At 45.1% G+C, this 21,890-nt stretch overlaps 1 protein-coding gene across 13 annotated transcripts in view; it reads left to right on the forward strand.

The window, feature by feature from the left end:
* The window catches only part of LOC118397665 (receptor-type tyrosine-protein phosphatase U-like), a 315,780-nt gene that overhangs the window by 235,793 nt on the left and 58,097 nt on the right, over positions 1–21,890 (forward strand). For all 13 annotated transcript variants that reach the window (XM_052470163.1, XM_052470150.1, XM_052470152.1 and 10 more), the window contains exons 10-14: positions 2,615–2,724; positions 7,502–7,703; positions 12,241–12,343; positions 12,952–13,243; positions 19,125–19,161. In XM_052470163.1, the coding sequence (XP_052326123.1) occupies positions 2,615–2,724; positions 7,502–7,703; positions 12,241–12,343; positions 12,952–13,243; positions 19,125–19,161 (744 nt within the window). The remainder of the gene's footprint in view (positions 1–2,614; positions 2,725–7,501; positions 7,704–12,240; positions 12,344–12,951; positions 13,244–19,124; positions 19,162–21,890) is intronic.

Genomic DNA, 21,890 nt, shown 5'->3' on the forward strand with positions numbered 1-21,890 from the left:
CTAGCTTGCATTGTAATTGATAAGAAACCCAGAGTGTTGGACCCAGTAGTAGTCAATGCAGTGACCTACATAACCATGTATTGAGTAGTGGAATCGGATCCAATTTAAGTGGCAGGACCCAATTCATTGATTGTCATTTTTATAGTGGTTTGATAGATATAAAAAATACTGTTATTACTTTCTATATAATCAAGGTTGTATAACCGACTATACTTTCCTCACTGAGTAGCTTGAAGTAGGCATATAAGTATTGTGGAATTGTGTGCTGGGTACACTATGATTGTGTGCTGGTACACTAAGTTATCCTGCCTCCAGTTATTAAATACAGTAAGAGGGCGAAAAAACACATATTGACTTGAAAAATAAGCAGGATCAGCATAACTAAATGGAAGATAAGCCTTTTAAATGAAAGCAGATTAAAAATTAATCAGTCAGTCAGAGTCATGGCCACCAGCGAAATGGTGAAATTATTTTGCTTGTTTTTTCTCTTAATATGTTCCTGTATAAAACAGTGGATTAAGCACATTTTAATATACATTTCCCCTACATGAATTGAAGAAATAGGTCAGAGAAAATGTACAATGCAATGAAACGTTGCTCACAGCAGTTCTTGACCCATGAGAGAGAGGAGAAAGAGAGAGAGACAATGAAACATTGCTCACAGCAGTTCTTCACCCATGAGAGAGAGGAGAGAGAGAGAGAAAGACAGGGAGACAGAGAGAAAGAGAGAGCGAGCAAGGTTACAGTACAATATATTTTATGAGTATGAAATTGGCTGCGTTTGGAAAACTACAAATTGCAAGGTCCTCCCATGAGTTTGAGGACAATGTGCTCCTGCAATATAATGTAATATATTTCATAGTCATTTGAACAGCAGCACTTGGAGAGAGAGGGAGGGAGAGGGGGAGAGAGAGAGAGAGAGAGACTCTCTCCACTATCTTCCCCTTCCAGAGCTCTCTTTGGGCAAGAGAAAATAATGAAAAAGACTACAGGGAGACCTAATAAAATGACATCTGTTTTTTGGCACAAACACACACGTACGGATGCACAGATTCAACCCAGAGTTCATGAGTCCCAGACAACCACAAGCCATTATTCATCTCTAGGGCTTGTTGAACTTTCCCAACTCTGTCCCTGAACCTATCAACTGTGTCTCCAACACATGCATGGCCTGATTTTACAGGCCTCTATTAGATCCAATGACTGCTAGTCCCTAATCCCCATGTTAAAACAAGAGTCTCTGTCTCAAACAAAGTCTCAGACCCAGTTGGGTTTCTTGTTTGGATGCCCATTTCCCTGCTTGGCCCTGCCATTACACTGCGGCCATTGTGTTCCTCTCAGGTCTGTTGTGGAGAGAGAGAGAGGACAGAGCAGGTTTAATCTTATGGATACGTGGGACGGTAGTTTCCCACCTGGCCAACATCCAGTGAAATTGCAGAGTGTGAAATTCCAAAATACAAAATTTAAATATTTAACATTCTTGAAAATATATGTGTTACACATCAAAATAAAGCTTAACTCCTTGTCAACCCAGCCAAGGTGCCAGATTCCGAAAAGGCTTTACGGCGAAAGCAAACCATGCGATTATCTGAGGACAGTCCCCCGCACACAAATGCATGACAAATCATATTTCAACCAGGCAGTTGCGACACGAAAATCAGAAATAGCGATATATTATATGCCTTACCTTTCAATCAATAATCCACCGATGCCCTCCTTCAAAATGCATACAAAATGAATCTCAAACGTTACCAATAAACGTATCCAAACAAGTTAATCAACGTTTATAATCAAACCTTAGGTACCCTAATGTGCAAGTAAACGATACAATTTAAGACAGAGAATCGTTATTGTCTTTACCAGAGATAAATAACAAATAACGCGCTTTCCTCCACACGCTTGGAAACGCTACAGCCAAAATGGGAGCCACTTAGAAAAACTACAAATTCTCCCTCATTTTTCAAAAAACCAGCCTGAAACTCTTTCTAAAGACTGTTGACATCTAGTGGAAGCCCTAGGAATTGCAATCGGGAGGATTTCGTCTTATTTGAATAGTGGCAGCAATTGAAATCAGTGTTATGCTGAAATTTTTTTTTTTTTTTGGGATGGTTTGTCCTCGGGGTTTTGCCTGCCATTTCAGTTCTGTTATACTCTCAGACATTATTTTAACAGTTGTAGAAACTTTAGAGTGTTTCTATCCAAATCTACGAATTATTTGCATATGCCTGAGTCGCACGCTTTTCATCCGGACGTCAAAATACTGCCCCCTGGCCCAAAGAGGTTAACTGTCAGCCACAAGGCAGTGCTCTAGACTTTACCCATCTGAGCCACAGCCTCAGAGCCAGACAGACAGCCAGACAATCAGAGGAGCTTGTTAGTTGAAGAAACCTGCATGAACTGTAGCAGCGACATCTTTCAATCAGACTCAGATGTACACACAAACACACATGCAATCTTCCACCCAGGCACACACTCCCCAAATCTTCTGGTCCTCAATTCGATTTGCCTGTCTAGGGTTGGAAACCAGATATCCGTAATCACTTCCTTCCCATAGGACCCCCTATGCAATCAACTGCGAGTTCTCAGAATGTTTATGTTGTGTTTTCTCTTCCAGTTCCTGGTGGCGTTGCCCCAGAGTCACTGACCTTCACTCCATTGGACGATATGATATTTCTGAAATGGGAGGAGCCTGTGGAGCCCAATGGGGTAATCACACAGTATGAGGTATGGAACATGCCCTCAACTTTCCGTCTGTCTACCTTTTTGCAATCACATAGCTATCTCGGACTCAATCTTGATCTCTCTCTTTCTTTTTCTCCCCTATTCATATTTTTTGTCTTTGTTTTACTGATATTTATCTCTATCTCTAATTTCCTTCAACTTGACACAGACCACTGTGTTGTGTTTTTTTTTCTAAATGTTTTGGTCCAAAAATACTCAAATCACTGGGAATCCAGCTACAAATGGTCCATGTGATCATGGTGATCATGTCTCAATGTAATCAATGTATTAAACATTTGTTATTTTGAAATACAGTCTGTTTTTGGACTTAGTTGTAGTCAATTTGCAGTGTACAAATGATTATAAATGATGTTCCGGCCCCCCGACCATCCGCTTTAACAATAATCAGAATCTGAATCTAGTTGCCTGCCCGTGCAATACAGTTTACATCCGCCCTGATCATTAATAGGAATGTACCCCCCCCCCCCCTCCCCGCCCCCAGTTCAGGCCTCCGTATAAGTTCCTATGCTCATGAGACGAGCTGAGCCTCTGACTGCAGCACTGCAATTATATATAGATAAGCAGTATAATTACTTATTGGCCGAAGAGACACTTTCACATGGGGGGAAACCTTAAATGCTTCTAATTAATAATACATCTTTGCGTATATATGTCCCTGGTCACCTCCGACACAGGCCTCTGTAGCCAACTCTTAGAGCTTACAGGCAGGCTGCGGTGACACAGCTGAATGAATGAAAGGTGTCCACACAGAGACAGGTCTGGGCCTGAGGAGTCTGCTCTGACAGAGAGAGAGTATGTTGAAAAGGAAGAGACATGTAAATAGTGAGATGGAGAGAGACTGATAGAATGAGGCTGGGGGTAGACTTGATGACTTGTTCCTTGTTTTGTCCTGAGTGATGGGACTGACTCTGTGTAAGCAAAAATCTAATCCAATCAAATTGTATTGGTCACATACACATGGTTAGCAGATGTTAATGTGAGTGTAGCGAAATGCTTGTGCTTCTAGTTCTGACCATGCAGTAATATCTAACAAGTAATCTAACAATTTCACAAAAAGTACCTTATGCACACAATTGTAAAGGAATGAATAAGAATATGTACATATAAATATATGGATGAGCGATGGCCGTGTGGCATAGGCAAGATGCGGTAGATGGTATAGAGTACAGTATATACATATGAGATGATATGCCATTGTTTAAAGTGACTAGTGATACATTTATTACATCCATTTTTTTATTATTAAAGTGGCTAGAGATTTGAGTCAGTATGTTGGCAGCAACAACTCAATGTTAGTGATGGCTGTTTAAAAGTCTGATGGCCTTGAGGGAGAAGCTGTTTTCAGTCTCTCAGTCCCAGCTTTGATGCACCTTTGCTGACCTCACCTTCTGGATGATAGCGGGGTGAACGGGCAGTGGCTCGGGTGGTTTTTGTCCTTGATGATCTTTTTGGCTTTCCTGCAACATCGGGTGGTGTAGGTATCCTGGAGGGTAGTTAGTTTGCCCCGGTGATGTGTTGTGCAGACCTCACCACCCTCTGGAGAGCCTTGCGGTTGTGAGTGGAGCAGTTGCCGTACCAGGCGGTGATACAGCCCGACAGGATGCTCTCGATTGTGCATCTGTAAAAGTTTGAGTGTTTTCGGTGACAAGCCAACGTTCTTTAGCCTCCTGAGATTGAAGAGGCGCTGTTGCCCCTTCTTCACCATGCTATCTGTGTGGGTGGACCATTTCAGTTTGTCCGTGATGTGTACGCCGAGGAACTTAACTTTCCAGCTTCTCCATTACTGTCCCGTTTATGTGGATAGGGGGGTGCTCCCTCTGCTGTTTCCTGAAGTCCACGATCATCTCCTTGGTTTTGTTGACGTTGAGTGTGAGGTTATTTTCCTGACACCACACACCAGGGGCCCTTACCTCCTCCATGTAGGCCGTCTCGTCGTTGTTGGTAATCAAGCCTACCACTGCAGTGTCGTCTGCAAACTTGATGATTGAGTTGGATGCGTGCATGGCCACGCAGTCATGGGTGAACAGGCAGTACAGGAGAGGGCTGAGAACGCACCCTTGTGAGGCCCCAGTTTTGAGGATCAGCGGGGTGGATATGTTGTTTCCTACCCTCACCACCTGGGGGCGGCTCGTCAGAAAGTCCAGGACCCAGTTGCACAGGGCGGGGTTGAGACCCAGGGTCTTGAGCTTAATGACGAGTTTGGAGCGTACTATGGTGTTAAATGCTGAGCTGTAATTGATGAACAGCATTCTTACATATGTATTCCTCTTGTCCAGATGGGTTTGGGCAGTGTACAGTGTGATTGTGATTGGTTGTCTGTGGACCTATTGGGGCGGTAAGCAAATTGGAGTGGGTCTAGGGTGTCAGGTAGGGTGGAGATGATATGATCCTTGACTAGTCTCTCAAAGCAAGTGAGTGCTACAGGGCGATAGTCGTTTAGTTCAGTTACCTTAGCTTTCTTGGGAACAGGAACAATGGTGGCCCTCTTGAAGCATGTGGGAACAACAGACTGGGATAGGGATTGATTGAATATATCCGTAAACACACCAGCCAGCTGGTCTGTGCATGCTCTGAGGACACGGCTAAGGATGCAGTCTGGGCCGGCACGTTTAAATGTTTTTCTCATGTTGGCTGGGTTGATGGAGAGCCTGCAGGTTTTGGTAGCAGGCCGTGTCAGTGGCACTGTATTGTCCTCAATGAAAGTAATGAAGTTGTTTAGTTTGTCTGGGAACAAGACGTTGGTGTCTGCGATGGTGCTGGTTTTCATTTTGTAATCTGTGATTGACTGTAGACCCTGCCACATACGTCTCGTGTCTGAGCCGTTGAATTGCGACTCTACTTTGTCTCTATACTGACACTTAGCTTGTTTGATTGCCTTGCGGAGGGAATAGCTACACTGTTTGTATTCGGTCATGTTTCCTTGCCATGATTAAAAGCAGTGGTTCACGCTCTCAGTTTTGTGCGAATGCTGCCATTAATCCACGGTTTCTGGTTGGGGAAGGTTTTAATCGTCATCGTGGGTACAGCATCACCGATGCACATGCTAATAAACTCGCTCACCGAATCAGCGTATAAATCAATGTTGTCTGAGGCTATCCGGAACATATCCCAGTCCACGTGATCGAAGAAATCTTGAAGGTTGGAATCAGAATGAGCACGTGCGTTTTCTGTTTTAGTTTCTGTCTTTAGCCTGGGAGCAACAAGTCGTGGTCAGATTTGCCATGGTAGGTCCACACAAAGATGTTTCAAAAGCTTTCTTTATGTTTACGTGTTCACTGCATCAGGATAGCATACGGTTCCTGGGTCTTGTTCAAGGAAAATATGTTCCCTTCTCCCACAAAGTGAGCTTGCGAATGATCCCATACCGATTTTTTCACCAATGTTTTAGCCTCATAATATACAGTATGATCATTTCCAAACACGGAGTGTGGTAGCTTTTCAACTTCTCTAAAGCACCTGACAATAGCAGCCCCTGGGTGTCCGATTTGCATTTCTTCCTTTTTCCCCCCCGTTTCGTGAGAAATAATACCATTTACTGGGAATTAATGGCCAGTTAGTTTAGTGAGTCACTCTAGAATCAAGATAATTCTATTGCACGAGGAGGCAAGTTAACAACCTGTGGCTTTTCCACCCCTTTAAATGTACAATCTGCAATATTCACTGCTGTTCAATGACCATTTAAATGAATGAAGAGTTTGGTTGTAAAACAAATGACAGAATGTGGCATTAAAGTATGAAATAACATCATGGTGGAGCATGTATGGCTGGATAAATCCCACTGGCTCAGTCCATCTCCTTCACTTTTGTGTGGTTGTACAGGTCTTCTCTATTGAGCCACCGTCAGTGCTGTGAGCTGCTGTGGATAAAGTACTGCATGAGACATGTAAATAGTGAGATGGAGAGAGACTGATAGATAGAATGATGAAATGAAGAAATTGTTGGAATAGATATTGAAGGTTGAGAAAGGAAAAGAAAGATGCAGTAGGAATAGGGAGAAGATGATGAGAAGTGGGAAGATGAATGTAGGCAGTGTGTGAAAGAAGGGAGGAATGGAGGAGTGAGAATAGACAGATGAATCAGGAGAGAGGAGAATGAGAAACAAGGACGTGTCAGAGCTGCCTGGTGAGTGGATAGAGAAGAGAGAGAAGAGAGGGAAGAGAGAGAGAAGGGAGATGGGGGAGGAGAGCGAGGGAAAGAAGAGAAGAGAGGCACTGAGAACGGGCTCTCTGAGAAAAGAAAGGAGAGTGAAGCAGAAAAGAACAGCAGCAGAAATAATTGGGGTGTGTTGGTTGTCTGCGTGGTGACAGAGGAGATGTTCTGAGTGCTTCCCTCAGTAACACATGATGATAACAGGAATGATCTCATTCTGGGCTGCATGGTGTCACTGTGGGTTGGGGTGCCAGGTAGGCAGGCACAGTCAGAGACACAGTAACACCACCTCATTTGTAAAATATCTGCTTGACTCCCCACATTGAAACAACCCACAGCAAAACATCTCTCTCTCCTCCAAGAACAATAACACCAACAACAATAACAACACTAACAACACCTATCAAATGATCTCAGGTAGCGGAATCAAGTCTCATTTTGATTCATCTATGTTCACAGTTTGTCATCAGAGACTCCTCATTGTGATTCTATGGTTTGTGTTTTGTTCCTTGTTCCTAAATCTGTTTGAACAACAATACTCTTACTACTACAACAACAACAACACATCATTGTGACCCTATTTGTCTGTTTTTTGTTCCCGGTCCCCCAGATCAGTTATCAGGGCATCGAGTCATCTGACCCAGGTATCAACGTACCAGGCCCTCGCCGTACCGTTTCCAAACTGCGGAACGAAACATACCACATGTTCTCTGGCCTACACCCCGGCACCACCTACCTGGTGTCTGTTAGAGCTCGCACCGCCAAGGGCTTCGGACAGACCGCCCTCACTGAGATCACCACCAACATCTCCGGTGAGGTTCTATGGAATAAGCAGTGACTGAAGCCTCAGGGTTAGGGCTGGGGCTGAGAATGAAGCTGGGGGTAGACTAGAGGGGTTGCTGTGGGTTGTTTGACTTGATGACTTGTTCCTTGTTCTGTCCTGAGAGATGGGACTGACTCTGTGTAAGCAAAAATGTGGTAGGTCCACAAAAACAAAGCTTACTTTATGTTTGGATTATATTTCACCCTTGTTCACTGCATCAGGATAGCATTGGGTTCCTGGGTCTTGTTTCAAAGAAAATAGGTTCCCTTCTCCCACACAGTGAGCTTGTGAATGATCCCATACCTATTTTTGCACTAATGTTCTATCCTCACAACCTGCGTCAGAGCAAGACCGGGAGGCCTGAACTTTGGCACACAAATAAATACTCAGTATGATCGTTTTCAAACATGGTGTGGGGTAGGTAGCCGTTCAACTTCTCTAAAGCACCTGACAATAGCAGCCCCTGGGTGTCCGATTTGCATTTCTTCTTCCCCCCGTTTCGTGAGAAATAATACTATTTACTGGGAATTAATGGCCAGTTAGTTGAGTGAGTCACTCTAGAATCAAGATAAATCTAATGCATGAGGAGGCAAGTTAACGACCTGTGGCTTTTCCACCCCTTTAAATGTACAATCTGCAATAGTCACTGCTGTTCAATGACCATTTAAATGAATGAAGAGTTTGGTTGTAAAACAAATGACAGAATGTGGCATTAAAGTATGAAATAACATCATGGTGGAGCATGTATGGCTGGATAAATCCCACTGGCTCAGTGCATCTCCTTCACTTTTGCGTGGTTGTACAGGTCTTCTCTATTGAGCCACCGTCAGTGCTTGACCCATGACCTGTGAGCTGCTGTGGATAAAGTACTGCAACTGTCACCTCTGACCTGTCTCATCTCTCTCTCTCTAGCCTTTCCACTTAACTCTATTCATGTATTTCTCTAACATGCCCTCTTAAACCCACCACAATAAAGGAAAGTGTGCTTTCTTCATTGGTCTTAAACATCGGTCCTTCATACATTTACAAAGGCTTGGTTTTCTATCCTGCGGTTGAAGGTATTGAATCTAGCCATACTACACACCTTCTCCAGTTTCTCCATACTGAGTTAGTACTAGCCTTGAATGTGTATGTTACACTCTTACTCTGTCTAATATTTTTGGGTTTAACCTCAACTGAGCGTACAAAACATTAGGAACATCTTCCTAATATTGAGTTGCACCCCCATTTGCCCTCAGAACAGCCTCCATTCGTCGGGGAATGGACTCTTCAAGGTGCCGAAAGCATTCCACAAGTGATGCTGGCCCATGTCAATTCCAATGCTTCCCACAGCTGTCTTTCGGTGGTGGGCCATTCTTGATACACACGGGAAACTGTTGAGCGCGAAACTCAGCAGCGTTGCAGTTCTTGACACACTCAAACCTGTCACGATCGTTGTAGTGAGGAGACCAAAGTGCAGCGTGATGTGAATACATCCTTTTAATTTTAGATGAAAACAAACAGGAAGTACACTAAACAAACAAACAAAATATCAAAACAAACGTGACCTCTATAAATACTGAGTGCAAACATGCAACATCACATAGACAATAATCCACGAAATACCCAAAGAATATGGCTGCCTAAATATGCTTCCCAATCAGCTGCCTCTAATTGAGAACCAATCTAGGCAACCATAGACATACATAAACACCTAGATGGTAAACAACCCCATAAACCTACAAACCCCTAGACAGTACAAAACACATACATCACCCTAACCAAAATATATAAAGAAAACAAAGAATACTCAGGTCAGGGCGTGACAGTACCCCCCCACAAAAGTGCAGACTTCGGCCGCAAAAACCTAATGTAAAGAGGAGGGTCCGGGTGGGCCTCTTTCACGGCGGCAGCTCGGGTGCGGGACGTGGACCCCGCTCTACCTCAGTCTTGGCCCACTTAGGGGACCCTCGCAGCGGGCCACGGACTGAAGATCATCGCAGAGAGCGCCACTGGATGGAAATGCGCCTCTGGACTGAGGAGCGACTCTGGCAGCTCCGGACAGGAGGGAGACTCCGGCGGCTCCGGACAGGAGGGCGACTCCGGCATCGCAGGCGTGACAGGCGGCTCTGGCGGCTCCTGGCTGACTGACAGCTCTGGCGGCTCCTGGCTGGCTGACGGCTCTGGTGGCTCCTGGCTGACTGGCAACTCTGGAGGCTCCTGGCTGACGGGAGACTCTGGCGGCTCCTGGCTGACGGGAGACTCTGGCGGCTCAGGACAGATGGGAGACTCTGGCGGCCCAGGACAGACGGGAGACTCTGGCGGCTCAGGACAGACGGGAGACTCTGGCGGCTCAGGACAGACGGGAGACTCTGGCGGCTCAGGACAGACGGGAGACTCTGGCGGCTCAGGACAGACGGGAGACTCTGGCGGCTCAGGACAGACGGGAGACTCTGGCGGCTCAGGACAGACGGGAGACTCTGGCGGCTCAGGACAGACGGGAGACTCTGGCGGCTCAGGACAGACGGGAGACTCTGGCAGCTCAGGACCGAGGGGAGACTCTGGTGGCTCAGGACAGGGGACACCATACGTAAGGCTGGTGCCATGTACGCCGGCCCGAGGAGACGCACTGGAGACCAGATGCGTATAGCCGGCATCATGGCACCTGGCTCGATGTCCACTCTTGCCCGGCCGATACGAGGAGCTGGAATGTACCGCACCGGGCTATGCACACACACTGGGGAGACTGTGCGCTCCACCGCATAACACGGTGCCTGCCCGGTCCCTCTCTCTCTCCTGTAAGCACGGTAAGTTGGCGCAGGTCTCTGCTGTCGCTGCCTCCAGCTCTGCTTTGGGGCGGCGATATTCCCCTGGCTGTGCCCAGGGTCCTTCGCCGTCCAGAATCTCCTCCCAAGTCCATGAGTCCTGCGTTCTTTGCCGCAGCTGCTGCTGGCCTTTACCACGCTGCTTGGTCCATTGTTGGTGGGTTATTCTGTCACGATCATCGTAGTGAGGAGACCAAAGCGCAGCGTGATGTGAATACATCCTTTTAATGATAGATGAAAACAAACACGAAGTACACTAAACAAACAAACAAAATATCAAAACGAACGTGACCGCTATAAATACTGAGTGTAAACATGCAACATCACGTAGACAATCACCCATGAAATACCCAAAGAAGATGTCTGCCTAAATATGGTTCCCAATCAGAGACAACGATAAACAGCTGCCTCTAATTGAGGACCAATCTAGGCAACCATAGACATACATAAACACCTAGATGGTAAACAACCCCATAAACCTACAAACCCCTAGACAGTACAAAAACACATTCACCCATGTCACACCCTGACCTAACCAAAATATATAAAGAAAACCAAGAATACTCAGGTCTGACAGGTCTGACACCTACTACCATACCCCGTTCAAAGGCACTTACATTTTTTGTCTTCCCCATTCTCCCTTTGAATAGCACACATACAAAATCCATGTCTCAATTGTCTCAAGGCTTGAAAATCCTTCTTTAACCTGTCTCCTCCTCTTCATCAACACTGATTGAAGTGGATTTAATAAGTGACATCAATAGGAGATCGTAGACTTCACCTGCATTCACTTGGGTTCCATGTAGAACCTTTTGTGGAAAGGGTTTTACATGGAACCCAAAAGGGTTCTACTTGGAACCAAAAAACAGTTCTCCTATGGGAACAGCCAAAGAACCCTTTTTCTTCTGACCCAAAATGGAAAAACAACACCAGGTAGACTCCGCGATATGAGTAATCAATTTCCACAACAGCTCAGAGCGTTGAAGCGCGAGGCAAAACTTCTCCGCTGTTTTGGCGCCCTGGCTACCACACTGGGAACAGCGTGAAAGGAACCTGTGCACATGCGTGTGACTGTGTGAGAGTGAAGTCTTGCATCCTTTAATTTCAGAGGCTGTTGGTTTAGCTGATTATTAATAATCTTTCTTTACTGTGAAAGCTCATGTTTTTTATTGGCTGGCTGCTCCTTTGCTAATTGTCTTTTAACGGTAAACAGAGACGGGAACACAATGTGTGTGTGTTCCCCATAGATGGGAGCTCACCAAGGTATGTTCCAGTCTGCAGTCCTGTTCAAGGGGGTGTGGCTGTGGGATGTATTGTAATTATTCTTATCGTCCCTGTGAATAATTATGGGAATGTCCTGCAGCTGTCTATGTGAATGTCTATGTCTATGTTTCTTTTAGCATCATTTTCTATCTCTTTCTCTCTCATGTTCTATCTCTCTCTTTCTCTCTCTTTGTTCCTCTCTCTTTCTTTCTTTCTCTCTCTTTCTCTCTCTTTGTTACTCACACACACACACACACACACACACACACACACACACACACACACACACACACACACACACACACACACACACACACACACACACACACACACACACACACACACACACACACACACACACACACACACACACACACACACACACACACACACACACACACACACACACTATCCTGCTCTACCTCGTTATCTCCTCTCTCTCCCTTCCTCCTCTCTCAGCCCCAGTGTTTGACTATGAGGATGTCCCAGCCCCACTCAGTGAGTCAGAGAGCACCATCACGGTGCTGTTGAGACCAGCGCTGGGCAGAGGAGCACCAGTCAGGTACAGTCACATTACTAATCACAGTAATAGGCCTCACACAACGGTCACTCATGTCTACCACTTGATAAATATATTCACTTGTATAACAATAATGTTTTGAATAAATGTCATTGCTATTTGATTTGTGTTTCTTATTTTATTCAACCTTTTATTTAATCAGAAAGTGTCTTTCAGAACTTTTTTTACAAGGGTGACCTTAAAGGGACAATCCGTAGTTGAAACAACAATAAAGTATTCTCCCCACCACTGTTTCGTTATAAAGCTGAGAGATGGGCCTGGCACTCTCACATTCATAGACCGAGCTATGGATGCAAGGACTGACCATCCATGATATCAAAATTAAAGTCTTAACCATGTTTTGAGGCTATAGAGTGTTACTTTGTTTACAAACATTGGAGTAAAACAACATTATATTTTGGGTTCTGATGGGGTACAACTGTTGAACAAAGCTCATTAGGCATTTTTTAAGTTGGATTCTTTAAGAATCTATATAACTAATTTACAAGTCCAAAAATGGATGTAGCTAATGCAGATTTCCCCTTTAAGAGGGCCATTTGTTTCCAGCGTAGTTATCACCTACCAGTCTGTTGTCACCCCTCTCCCCGCAGTGCGTACCAGGTGGTGGTAGTAGAAGAGGACGGTTCCAGGCGGGTCAGGAGGAGCAGGAGGAGGAGGAGGGAGCTGGGTAGCGGGTCGGACTGTTTCCCTGTGCCAGCGTCCCAGGTGGAGGCTCAGTCTAAGTCCCACTACTACACGGCTGAGCTTCCCCCCTCCAGTCTCCCTGAGGCCACTCCATTCACCGTAGGGGACAACCACACCTATAACGGCTACTGGAACACTCCTCTGGACCCCTCCAAGAACTACCTGGTCTTCTTCCAGGCTATAAGCAACTTCAGAGGGGTGAGTTTATTGACCTGTCAATAAAGTCTGAGTCAAGTCTGGAGACTTTGTCAAACATGCCATAGGAGTAAGCAAGACAGCACGGACAGATCAGGGGACCAGGCTAAACTACAGTCCTTTGGGACAAATCAAGTGTTATTGAATTGAGAAGGTCAAACTGTAGCTGTAGGAGAGAAGTACTTCAGCTCTGAAACTCAGGCTGTTCTGGACTCTCTCTGTCTCTTTCTTTCTTTCTCTGTCCCCTCTGAGCCTGCTGCCTAGAGGAAACTGAAATGAGACTTAAGGTAGATAAAAAGAGGAAGTAGTGGGCCATGTGCTGTTTCAATCATAAAGCCCATATGGAGCTAAATGACTACAGTCTGGTCTGCCTGGCTTCAGCCTCTCAGAGAGAGTTGGATATCATGCATCATATATACAGTATGACCATATGACTCTGGTAGCTGCATATTTATTTAAAAAGTGTTTAGTAAAAGGTGTGCGCCAAGGCGGTTTGGAAACTGCGTCTTCAGTCGTTGTACTGCAATCGCCTGGGTCAAAATGCATCAGAGAGAGTCCCAGAGCAGAACCGGTCAAACACGTGTTTCCTACCTGGTTGCTAGGATTCAGTAGGGGAAAAGCACCACAGGTTAGAAGTTTCCATAGGTTGTAATGCTGAAATGACTAACTTCCCTTGGCTGTAATGTCAAGGACTTATCCTCAGTGTGTGTCTGTCTTCTGAATCACACTCTGACTCAATCTCTTGTGTGTCTCAACTATCGATCATTAAAACTAATACTGAACCCTTTGACGTCAGTGGCTTGCAGTTCTAATGACTCCTCCGTCCTCCCTTAATACCCAATGAAATGTTTTTTTGGTGTGTGTGTGTGTGTGTGTGTGTGTGTGTGTGTGTGTCATTATGACAGTGTTATTATAGTTGTACGTTTACCTACCTCTTAGAGCACTCTTAGCCACCGTTCTATTCCATCCTGACAAAGCAGCTCATAAGATTGGAATATTCTAATTCATGTATATTAGTGTTTCTCTGTCTGCCCTGCGAGCAATTTTATCTCAATCTGTTTATAAAACTTCTCTATTCAAATCAGCCTGGACTTGCGGTGTGTGTGTGTGTGTGTGTGTGTGTGTGTGTGTGTGTGTGTGTGTGTGTGTGTGTGTGTGTGTGTGTGTGTGTGTGTGTGTGTGTGTGTGTGTGTGTGTGTGTGTGTGTGTGAGTATGAGTGTGTGTGTGTGTATTTGCTGGCTCTGCAAAAAGGGGGAACCAAATCATTTTTTGACAATTATTCAGGATAATTAGCTGTCGATTTCCAGAACCATGGCTCTGAGAGCTGCTGCTGCCACTGAATGGAACTGTAATTGCTTTGACGGATGTCTTTACTGGAGCTTGAAATACAGCAAGATTGGTGTAATCAGTTCTTTATAAAACACAGAAGTGCTCAGACACATACCCACACACACATCACACACACATCACAAACACACTCCTACAGACACTGAGTCACGTGGCTGTGGCTTGCTATATAAAACAAGCAGACGGGCATCGAGGCATTCAGTTACTGTTTGAATGTTAGAATGGGCAAAGAGTGAGCTAAGCGACTTTGAGTGTGGTATGATCACAGGTGCCAGGCCCGCCGGTTCCAGTATGTCAGTACTGTTAACAGAGAATGGGCCGACAAACAATACACATCCAGACAGCGGCAGTCCTGTGAGCGAAAATGTTGACGAGAGGTCGAAGGAGAATTTCTTTACATTTTTTTATTTTTTATTTCACCTTTATTTAACCAGGTAGGCTAGTTGAGAACAAGTTCTCATTAACAACTGCGACCTGGCCAAGATAAACCAAAGCAGCGCAACACAAACAACAGCAGAGAGTTACACATGGAATAAACAAACATACGGTCAATAATACAATAGAAAAAGTCTGTGTGCAAATGAGGTAGGATAAGGAAGGTAAAGCAATAAATAGGTCATAGTGGCGAAATAATTACAATATAGCAATGAAACACTTGAGTGATTGATGTGCAGAAGATGAGTGTGCAAGTAGAGATACTGGGATGCAAAGGAGCAAAATAAATCAAATAAGAGTATGGAGATGAGGTAGTTGGATGGGCTATTTACAGATGGGCTATTTACAGGTGCAGTGATCTGTGAGCTGCTCTGACAGCTGGTGCTTAAAATTAGTGAAGGAGATATGAGTCTCCAGCTTCAGTGATTTTTGCAGTTCGTTCCAGTCATTGGCAGCAGAGAACTGGAAGGAGAGGAAATGAGGAATTGGCTTTGGGTCACCAGTGAAATATACCTGCTGGAGCGCGTGCTACGGGTGGGTGCTGCTATGGTGACCAGTGAGCTGAGATAAATAAGGTGGGTCTTCTCCAAGCAAAGTCTTATAGGTGACCTGAAGCAAGTGGGTTTGGCGATGAATATGAAGCGAGGGCTAGCCAATGAGAGCATACAGGTCGCAGTGGTAGGTAGTATATGGGGCTTTGGTGACAAAACAGATGGCACAGATGATAGACTGCATCCAATTTGCTGAGTGTTGGAGGCTATTTTGTAAATGACATCGCCGAAGTCTAGGATCGGTAGGATAGTCAGTTTTACAAGGGTATGTTTGGCAGCATGAGTGAAGGATGCTTTCTTGCGAAACAGGAAGCCGATCCTAGATTACATTTTTGATTGGAGATGCTTAACTTCTTGGCACACCCACCATGTTAGCGGGATCATTTTTGTCAACATCCGCTGAATTGCAGAGCGCCAAATTCAAATTAATTTACTAAATATATTTAATTTTCATGAAATCACAAGTGCAATATTGCAAAACACAGCTTAGCTTGTTGTTAATCCACCTGGTGTGTCAGATTTCAAAAAAGCTTTTCGGCGAAAGCTATCCAAGCGTTTATGTTAGGACATCTCTCTCAGCAGACAAAACATTACAAACAGCTAGCAGCAAAGTAGATTGGTCACGAAAGTCAGAAAAGCAATAACAGGAATCGCTTGCCTTTGATGATCTTTCGATGTTTGCACTCATGAGACTCCCAGTTACACAATAAATGTTCCTTTTGTTCCATAAAGATTATTTTTAAATACAAAAACCTCAATTTGGTTGGAGCGTTATGTTCAGAAATCCAAAGGCTCCAGCGGTCACGACGGGGCAGACGAAAATTCCAAATAGTATCTGTAAAGTTCGTAGAAACATGTCAAATGTTTTTTAAAATCAATTCTCAGGTTGCTTTTACAATAAATAATCAATAATATTTCAACCGGAGCGTAGCTTTTTCAATAGGAGTGAGAGAGAAAATGTCTGCTCCAAACTGCAAGGGCATGCAGAACTCTGCTGGTGCCTTCCACTGACGCGATGTGATCGTTCTCGCTCATTTTTCAGAATAACAGCCTGAAACTATGTCTAAAGACTGGTCACACCATGTGGAAGCCATAGGAAAAGGAATCTGGTTGATATCCCTTTAAATGGAGGGAAGGCATGCAATGGAACATGGAGCTTTCAAAATAGAAGGCACTTCCTCTTTGGATCTTCCTCAGGTTTTCGCCTGCAATATCAGTTCTGTTATACTCACAGACAATATTTTTGACAGTTTTGGAAACTTTCAAGTTTTTTCTATCCTAATCTGCCAATTATATGCATATTCTAGTTTCTGGGCCTGAGAAATAGGCAGTTTCATTTGGGTATGTTTTTCATCCAAACATCAAATACTGCCCCCTACACTCAACAGGTTAATGTGAGTCTGGAAGGAGAGTTTACAGTTTAACCAGATACCTAGGTATTTGTTGTCCACATATTCTAAATCAGAACTGTCCAGAGTAGTGATGCTGGACAGGCGGGCAGGTGCGGCTAGCGATTGGTTGAAGAGCATGCATTTAGTTTTACTTGCAGTTAAGAGCAGTTGGAGGCAACGGAAGGAGCGTTGTATGGCATTGAAGCTCTTCTGGAGGTTAGTTAACACAGTGTCCAAAGAGGGGCCAGAAGTATACAGAATGGTGTCGTCTGCGTAGAGGGTGATCAGAGAATCACCAGCAGCAAGAACAACATCATTGATGTATACAGAGAAGAGAGTCGGCCCGAGGATTGAAACCTGTGGCACCCCCAGAGACTGCCAGAGGACCGGACAACATGCCCTCCGATTTGACACACTGAACTCTTTCAGAGAAGTAGTTGGTGAACCAGGCAAAGCAGTCATTTGAGAAACCAACGCTGTTGAGTCTGCCGATAAGAATGTGGTGATTGACAGAGTCGAAAGCCTTGGCCAGGTCGATGAATACAGCTGCACAGTATTGTCTCTTATCAATGGCGGTTGTGATATCGTTTAGGACCTTGAGCGTGGCTGAGGTGCACCCATGACCAGCTCGAAAACCACATTGCATAGCAGAGAAGGTACGGTGGGATTCGAAATGGTCGGTGATCTGTTTGTTAACTTGGATTTCGAAAACATTAGAAAGGCAGGGTAGGATAGATATAGGTCTGTAGCAGTTTGGGTCTAGAGTGTCAGCTTTCCAATCTTTGGGAATCTCAGACAATACGAAAGAGAGGTAGAACAGGCTAGTAATAGGGGTTGCAACAATTTCGGCGGATAATTTTAGAAAGAGGGTCCAGATCCTGCCTGGTGTCAACGGTGCAGGCTGGTGGCGGTGGTGTACTGGTGTGAGGACGTTTTCCTTTGCACATTGATATTATTTTAGCAACATGCCCCAGAGAATTCAGTATGTTCTGGATGCAAAGGGGGGGTTCGACCCGGTACTAGATGGGTGTACCGAATAAACTGGCCACGGAGTGTATAAAATCTGTCAGTGTCTTTTGCTGTGTCCGTCACACATATTTTGACAGAATTTCCAGACCAACCTAGCAAAAAACTACTAAATAGTTTTGATACAAATCTTTTGACCCTTTTCCCAGTTCTCTATTGATGCAATATTAAAGATATTAAACAGCATAGTCAGCTGCAGCTTCTTGAAATGCTTCTGTCCACTATCGGATCTGCTGGTTAATTTCCTGTCAATGTAGTTATCAACCGTAATCATCTTCTGCTCCCAGCTACCTGTCACTCAACCTGTGATATCGGCTAGAAATATTGGCATCATATCTGAGGATCATTCTATAAATAACATCAGAACACAGCAGGCAGGGAGGTGTCATCAGCAGTCAATAGGATACTATGGCTCAGTCCAACATTCTATTTTGACCAGGGTCATAAGCAGTGTACTATGTATGGAATAGGGTGCCATTTTGGATCCACTCTGTTTTAATGCCAAAAGGGGCTGTCTCAGAGTCAGGTCAACCTTGACAGAGGACAAGATGACACATGATATATCAGCAGGTGGGGCTGTAATAACCTGTGAATTGTGGGTAAATACAACTGACTAAGAGGTGGGTGGATACAGATCCACCCAGAACAGGTTTTCAATTATAAAAGGCAATTTCGCAGGCGCTGAGGTGAAAGGGTTCTGACTCCAATATCAGAGCTCCGATTAGATTAGCATAATTGCCCCCCTTGTATAAAACCTGATTTAGCATGTGCTAATCTTAATTTGACAATGTGTCTCTGGTATCGCTGTGATGGGCGAGCTAGGTGGAGGGTTAGGAGGGGGGCATGTGTGTAATGGGTTGGGTGGGCCAGGGGTCCGGATGTTGTTGATGAGAACAGAGGACAGGTCACTCACAATCACATTTAAAATTAGATGTCATCTGCTTTCTTCCCTGACTGAGTTTTTTAATTAGCTAGTTTGCACTTTACCACACAGAGGTGGACTCGGTGACTAAGACAAACACAGATACACACACGCTCTGACACCTGTTCTATGCTTATAAAATATGTGTTTGGTGTGTTTTATTTTTGCTTGTGGCTATCCCATGCTAATGACCCTCCCATTCTTGTTTCAGGAGACGAGAATGAACTGCATCCGGATTGCCCGTAAAGGTACATTCAGATCGTTCCCTTCTATCTTCATCATTGAGAGGCTTTGAGAAATAGACTACATAAGAATGCTTTCTGGCAAAGCAGTGTTTACATGTTCTGTGTTCTTCATGATGTTTCACAGACACACTGATGCATTTTGAAAGATGAAGCTGAGAGAGAGAGGGGAGAGAGCGAGAGAGAGAGGGGAGAGAGCGAGAGAGAGAGGGGAGAGAGCGAGAGAGAGAGGGGAGAGAGCGGGGAGAGAGAGGGGAGAGAGCGAGAGAGAGAGGGGAGAGAGCGGGGAGAGAGAGAGAGAGCGAGAGAGAGGGGAGAGAGCGGGGAGAGAGAGAGCGAGAGAGAGAGGGGAGAGAGTGAGAGAGAGAGGAGAGAGTGCGAGAGAGCGGGGAGAGAGAGAGTGGGGGGAGAGGGTGAGAGAGGGGGCTGTAGAAATTAGATTCCTTCTTCTCCCTTCTTTCTCTCTTCCTGCATTCTTTCTGTTATTTGATGCATCCTGACATCAAGAGCACACTAGAGAAGGAAGCCCTGTAGAAATTGGATTCCTTCCTCTCCCTACTCTCTCTCTCTCTCTCTCTCTCTCTCTCTCTCTCTCTCTCTCTCTCTCTCTCTCTCACCCTCTCCTTCTCCCCTTCTCCCTCTCTCCCCTCTCTCCCTCTCTCTCTCTCTCTCTCTCTCTCTCTCTCTCTCTCTCTCTCTCTCTCTCTCTCTCTCTCTCTCTCTCTTCTCTCTCTCTCTCTCTCTCGCTCCCTGCACACTGTTATTTGAAGCGTCCTGACATCAAAGAGTCTCTCTTCGCCATTGTCTGCTGGCACTACACCCCATCAGGACAGAGGATCTGTGTGTGTGTTCAGAGGATGGTTCTCAGAAGCATATTTATAATACCCTTAATTTGGTACGTGGCGGTGACAAGGTGGCATGGTGAAGGGAGAAAGGAGAGATTGGTGCTGTTCCAGTTTCTGTGGTGGTGGGAAAGAGAGGTTCAGGAGGCAGGGTACTCTGGCATTCTTTATTTTCTTCACACACACACACACACACACACACACACACACACACACACACACACACACACACACACACACACACACACACACACACACACACACACACACACACACACACACACACACACACACACACACACACACACACACACACACACACACACACACACACACACACACACACACACACACACACACACACACACACACACACACACACACACACACACACACACACACACACACACACACACACACACACACACACACACACACACACACACACACACACACACACACACACACACACACACACACACACACACACACACACACACACACACACACACACACACACACACACACACACACACACACACACACACACACACACATTCTGTCTTTGCTTGTCTTATTGTCTGTCTGTCCGCCTCAAGCTTCTTCTCTCACTCTCTCATTATACAACCTTTCTTTATCTCTCTCTAACACGCCCACACACATGCACACATATAACATGTTCCTCTCACACATTTATTTTCCCATCTCTCTTTCACTCCCCCGTCTCCCTCTTTCACCCCCCCTCTCTCTCTCTCCCTTTCACTCCCCCTCTCTCCCTCTCTCTTTCACTCCTCCCTCTCTTTTTCACTCTCTCTCTCTGACTGCGTAATGAAAGGATAGAGCTCATGTCAAGTGTGAAGCAGGGAGACCGATGGGGAAAGAGACGGGCCGCTTAAGGCAAAACCGTCACAATTATTGACATGTTGAGGAAGTGTATGCTGGCGACGGCGTCTCAAAATGGACAAACAGTACTATTGCTGCTTTTTTTTCTAGTTTTTGAAGCGAAGGCCATTGAAGGGAGTACGCAAGCACACTCGTTCGGTTCAGCTAGCCAAGGAGGCAAATTGATGCATGCTGATGTCTTTAGAAGACTAGTGTCACACCTCAGGTGTTCCAGGCTGACACGAGCACAATATCTGATTAATGACATACTAACACTGGCAGATGAAGATAAAATGTATGTCCTCTCCGTCCCACCACCTTTCGTTCCTCCTCCCACCATCCTAATCTTTTTTCTCACACACATTCTCTCATATATTCTCTCTCCTCTTACTCTCTCTGTCTCTCCCTCTACCTTTCCTCCATGCAGAAAGTTTTAGTGGTGTAAACTTTTGCATGGCAACGTGCTTCCTACAGCAGAAGTCAATAAGAACACAGTGATTCACACACACATTAGTAAAGGGGACTTGGAGGCTGGAGAGAGAGCCAGCTAGCTAGCAGAGCTACAATCATCTGCAATCCAGATTTCAGCAGGCCACACTCTGTTTTCCTGAACAGGCTTCTAAGGCTCAGGCAAAATTACCCACCATGCCGACAAAATATTATGCCTTAGTGGGAGGGAGAGAAGAAAACATGGATGCTATTCAAATTGGTTGTGCTGTAGCTAACTGGTAGAAAGGGATTGAGACAGAGTGAGCAAAACAGAGAGAGAGAGAGAGAGAGAGAGAGAGAGAGAGAGATGGCAAACGAGAGAGAGATGGCAAAAGAGAGATTTTTTAAATGGTAAGTGAGCTGACGGAGAAAGGACCACATCCAGCTGAAAGGATAGAAGGACGGATGGTGAAAATAGGTAGATAATTGGTTTTGGCTTCGTGCCTCCAGTGATAGACCATTTCATTCACTTTCCTTTTTGTTTACCCATCAGAGAGAAGACTTTTAATTAAGCGTGTGCTC

Source organism: Oncorhynchus keta, chromosome 19, assembly GCF_023373465.1.
Source record: "Oncorhynchus keta strain PuntledgeMale-10-30-2019 chromosome 19, Oket_V2, whole genome shotgun sequence".
Taxonomy (NCBI): domain Eukaryota; kingdom Metazoa; phylum Chordata; class Actinopteri; order Salmoniformes; family Salmonidae; genus Oncorhynchus; species Oncorhynchus keta.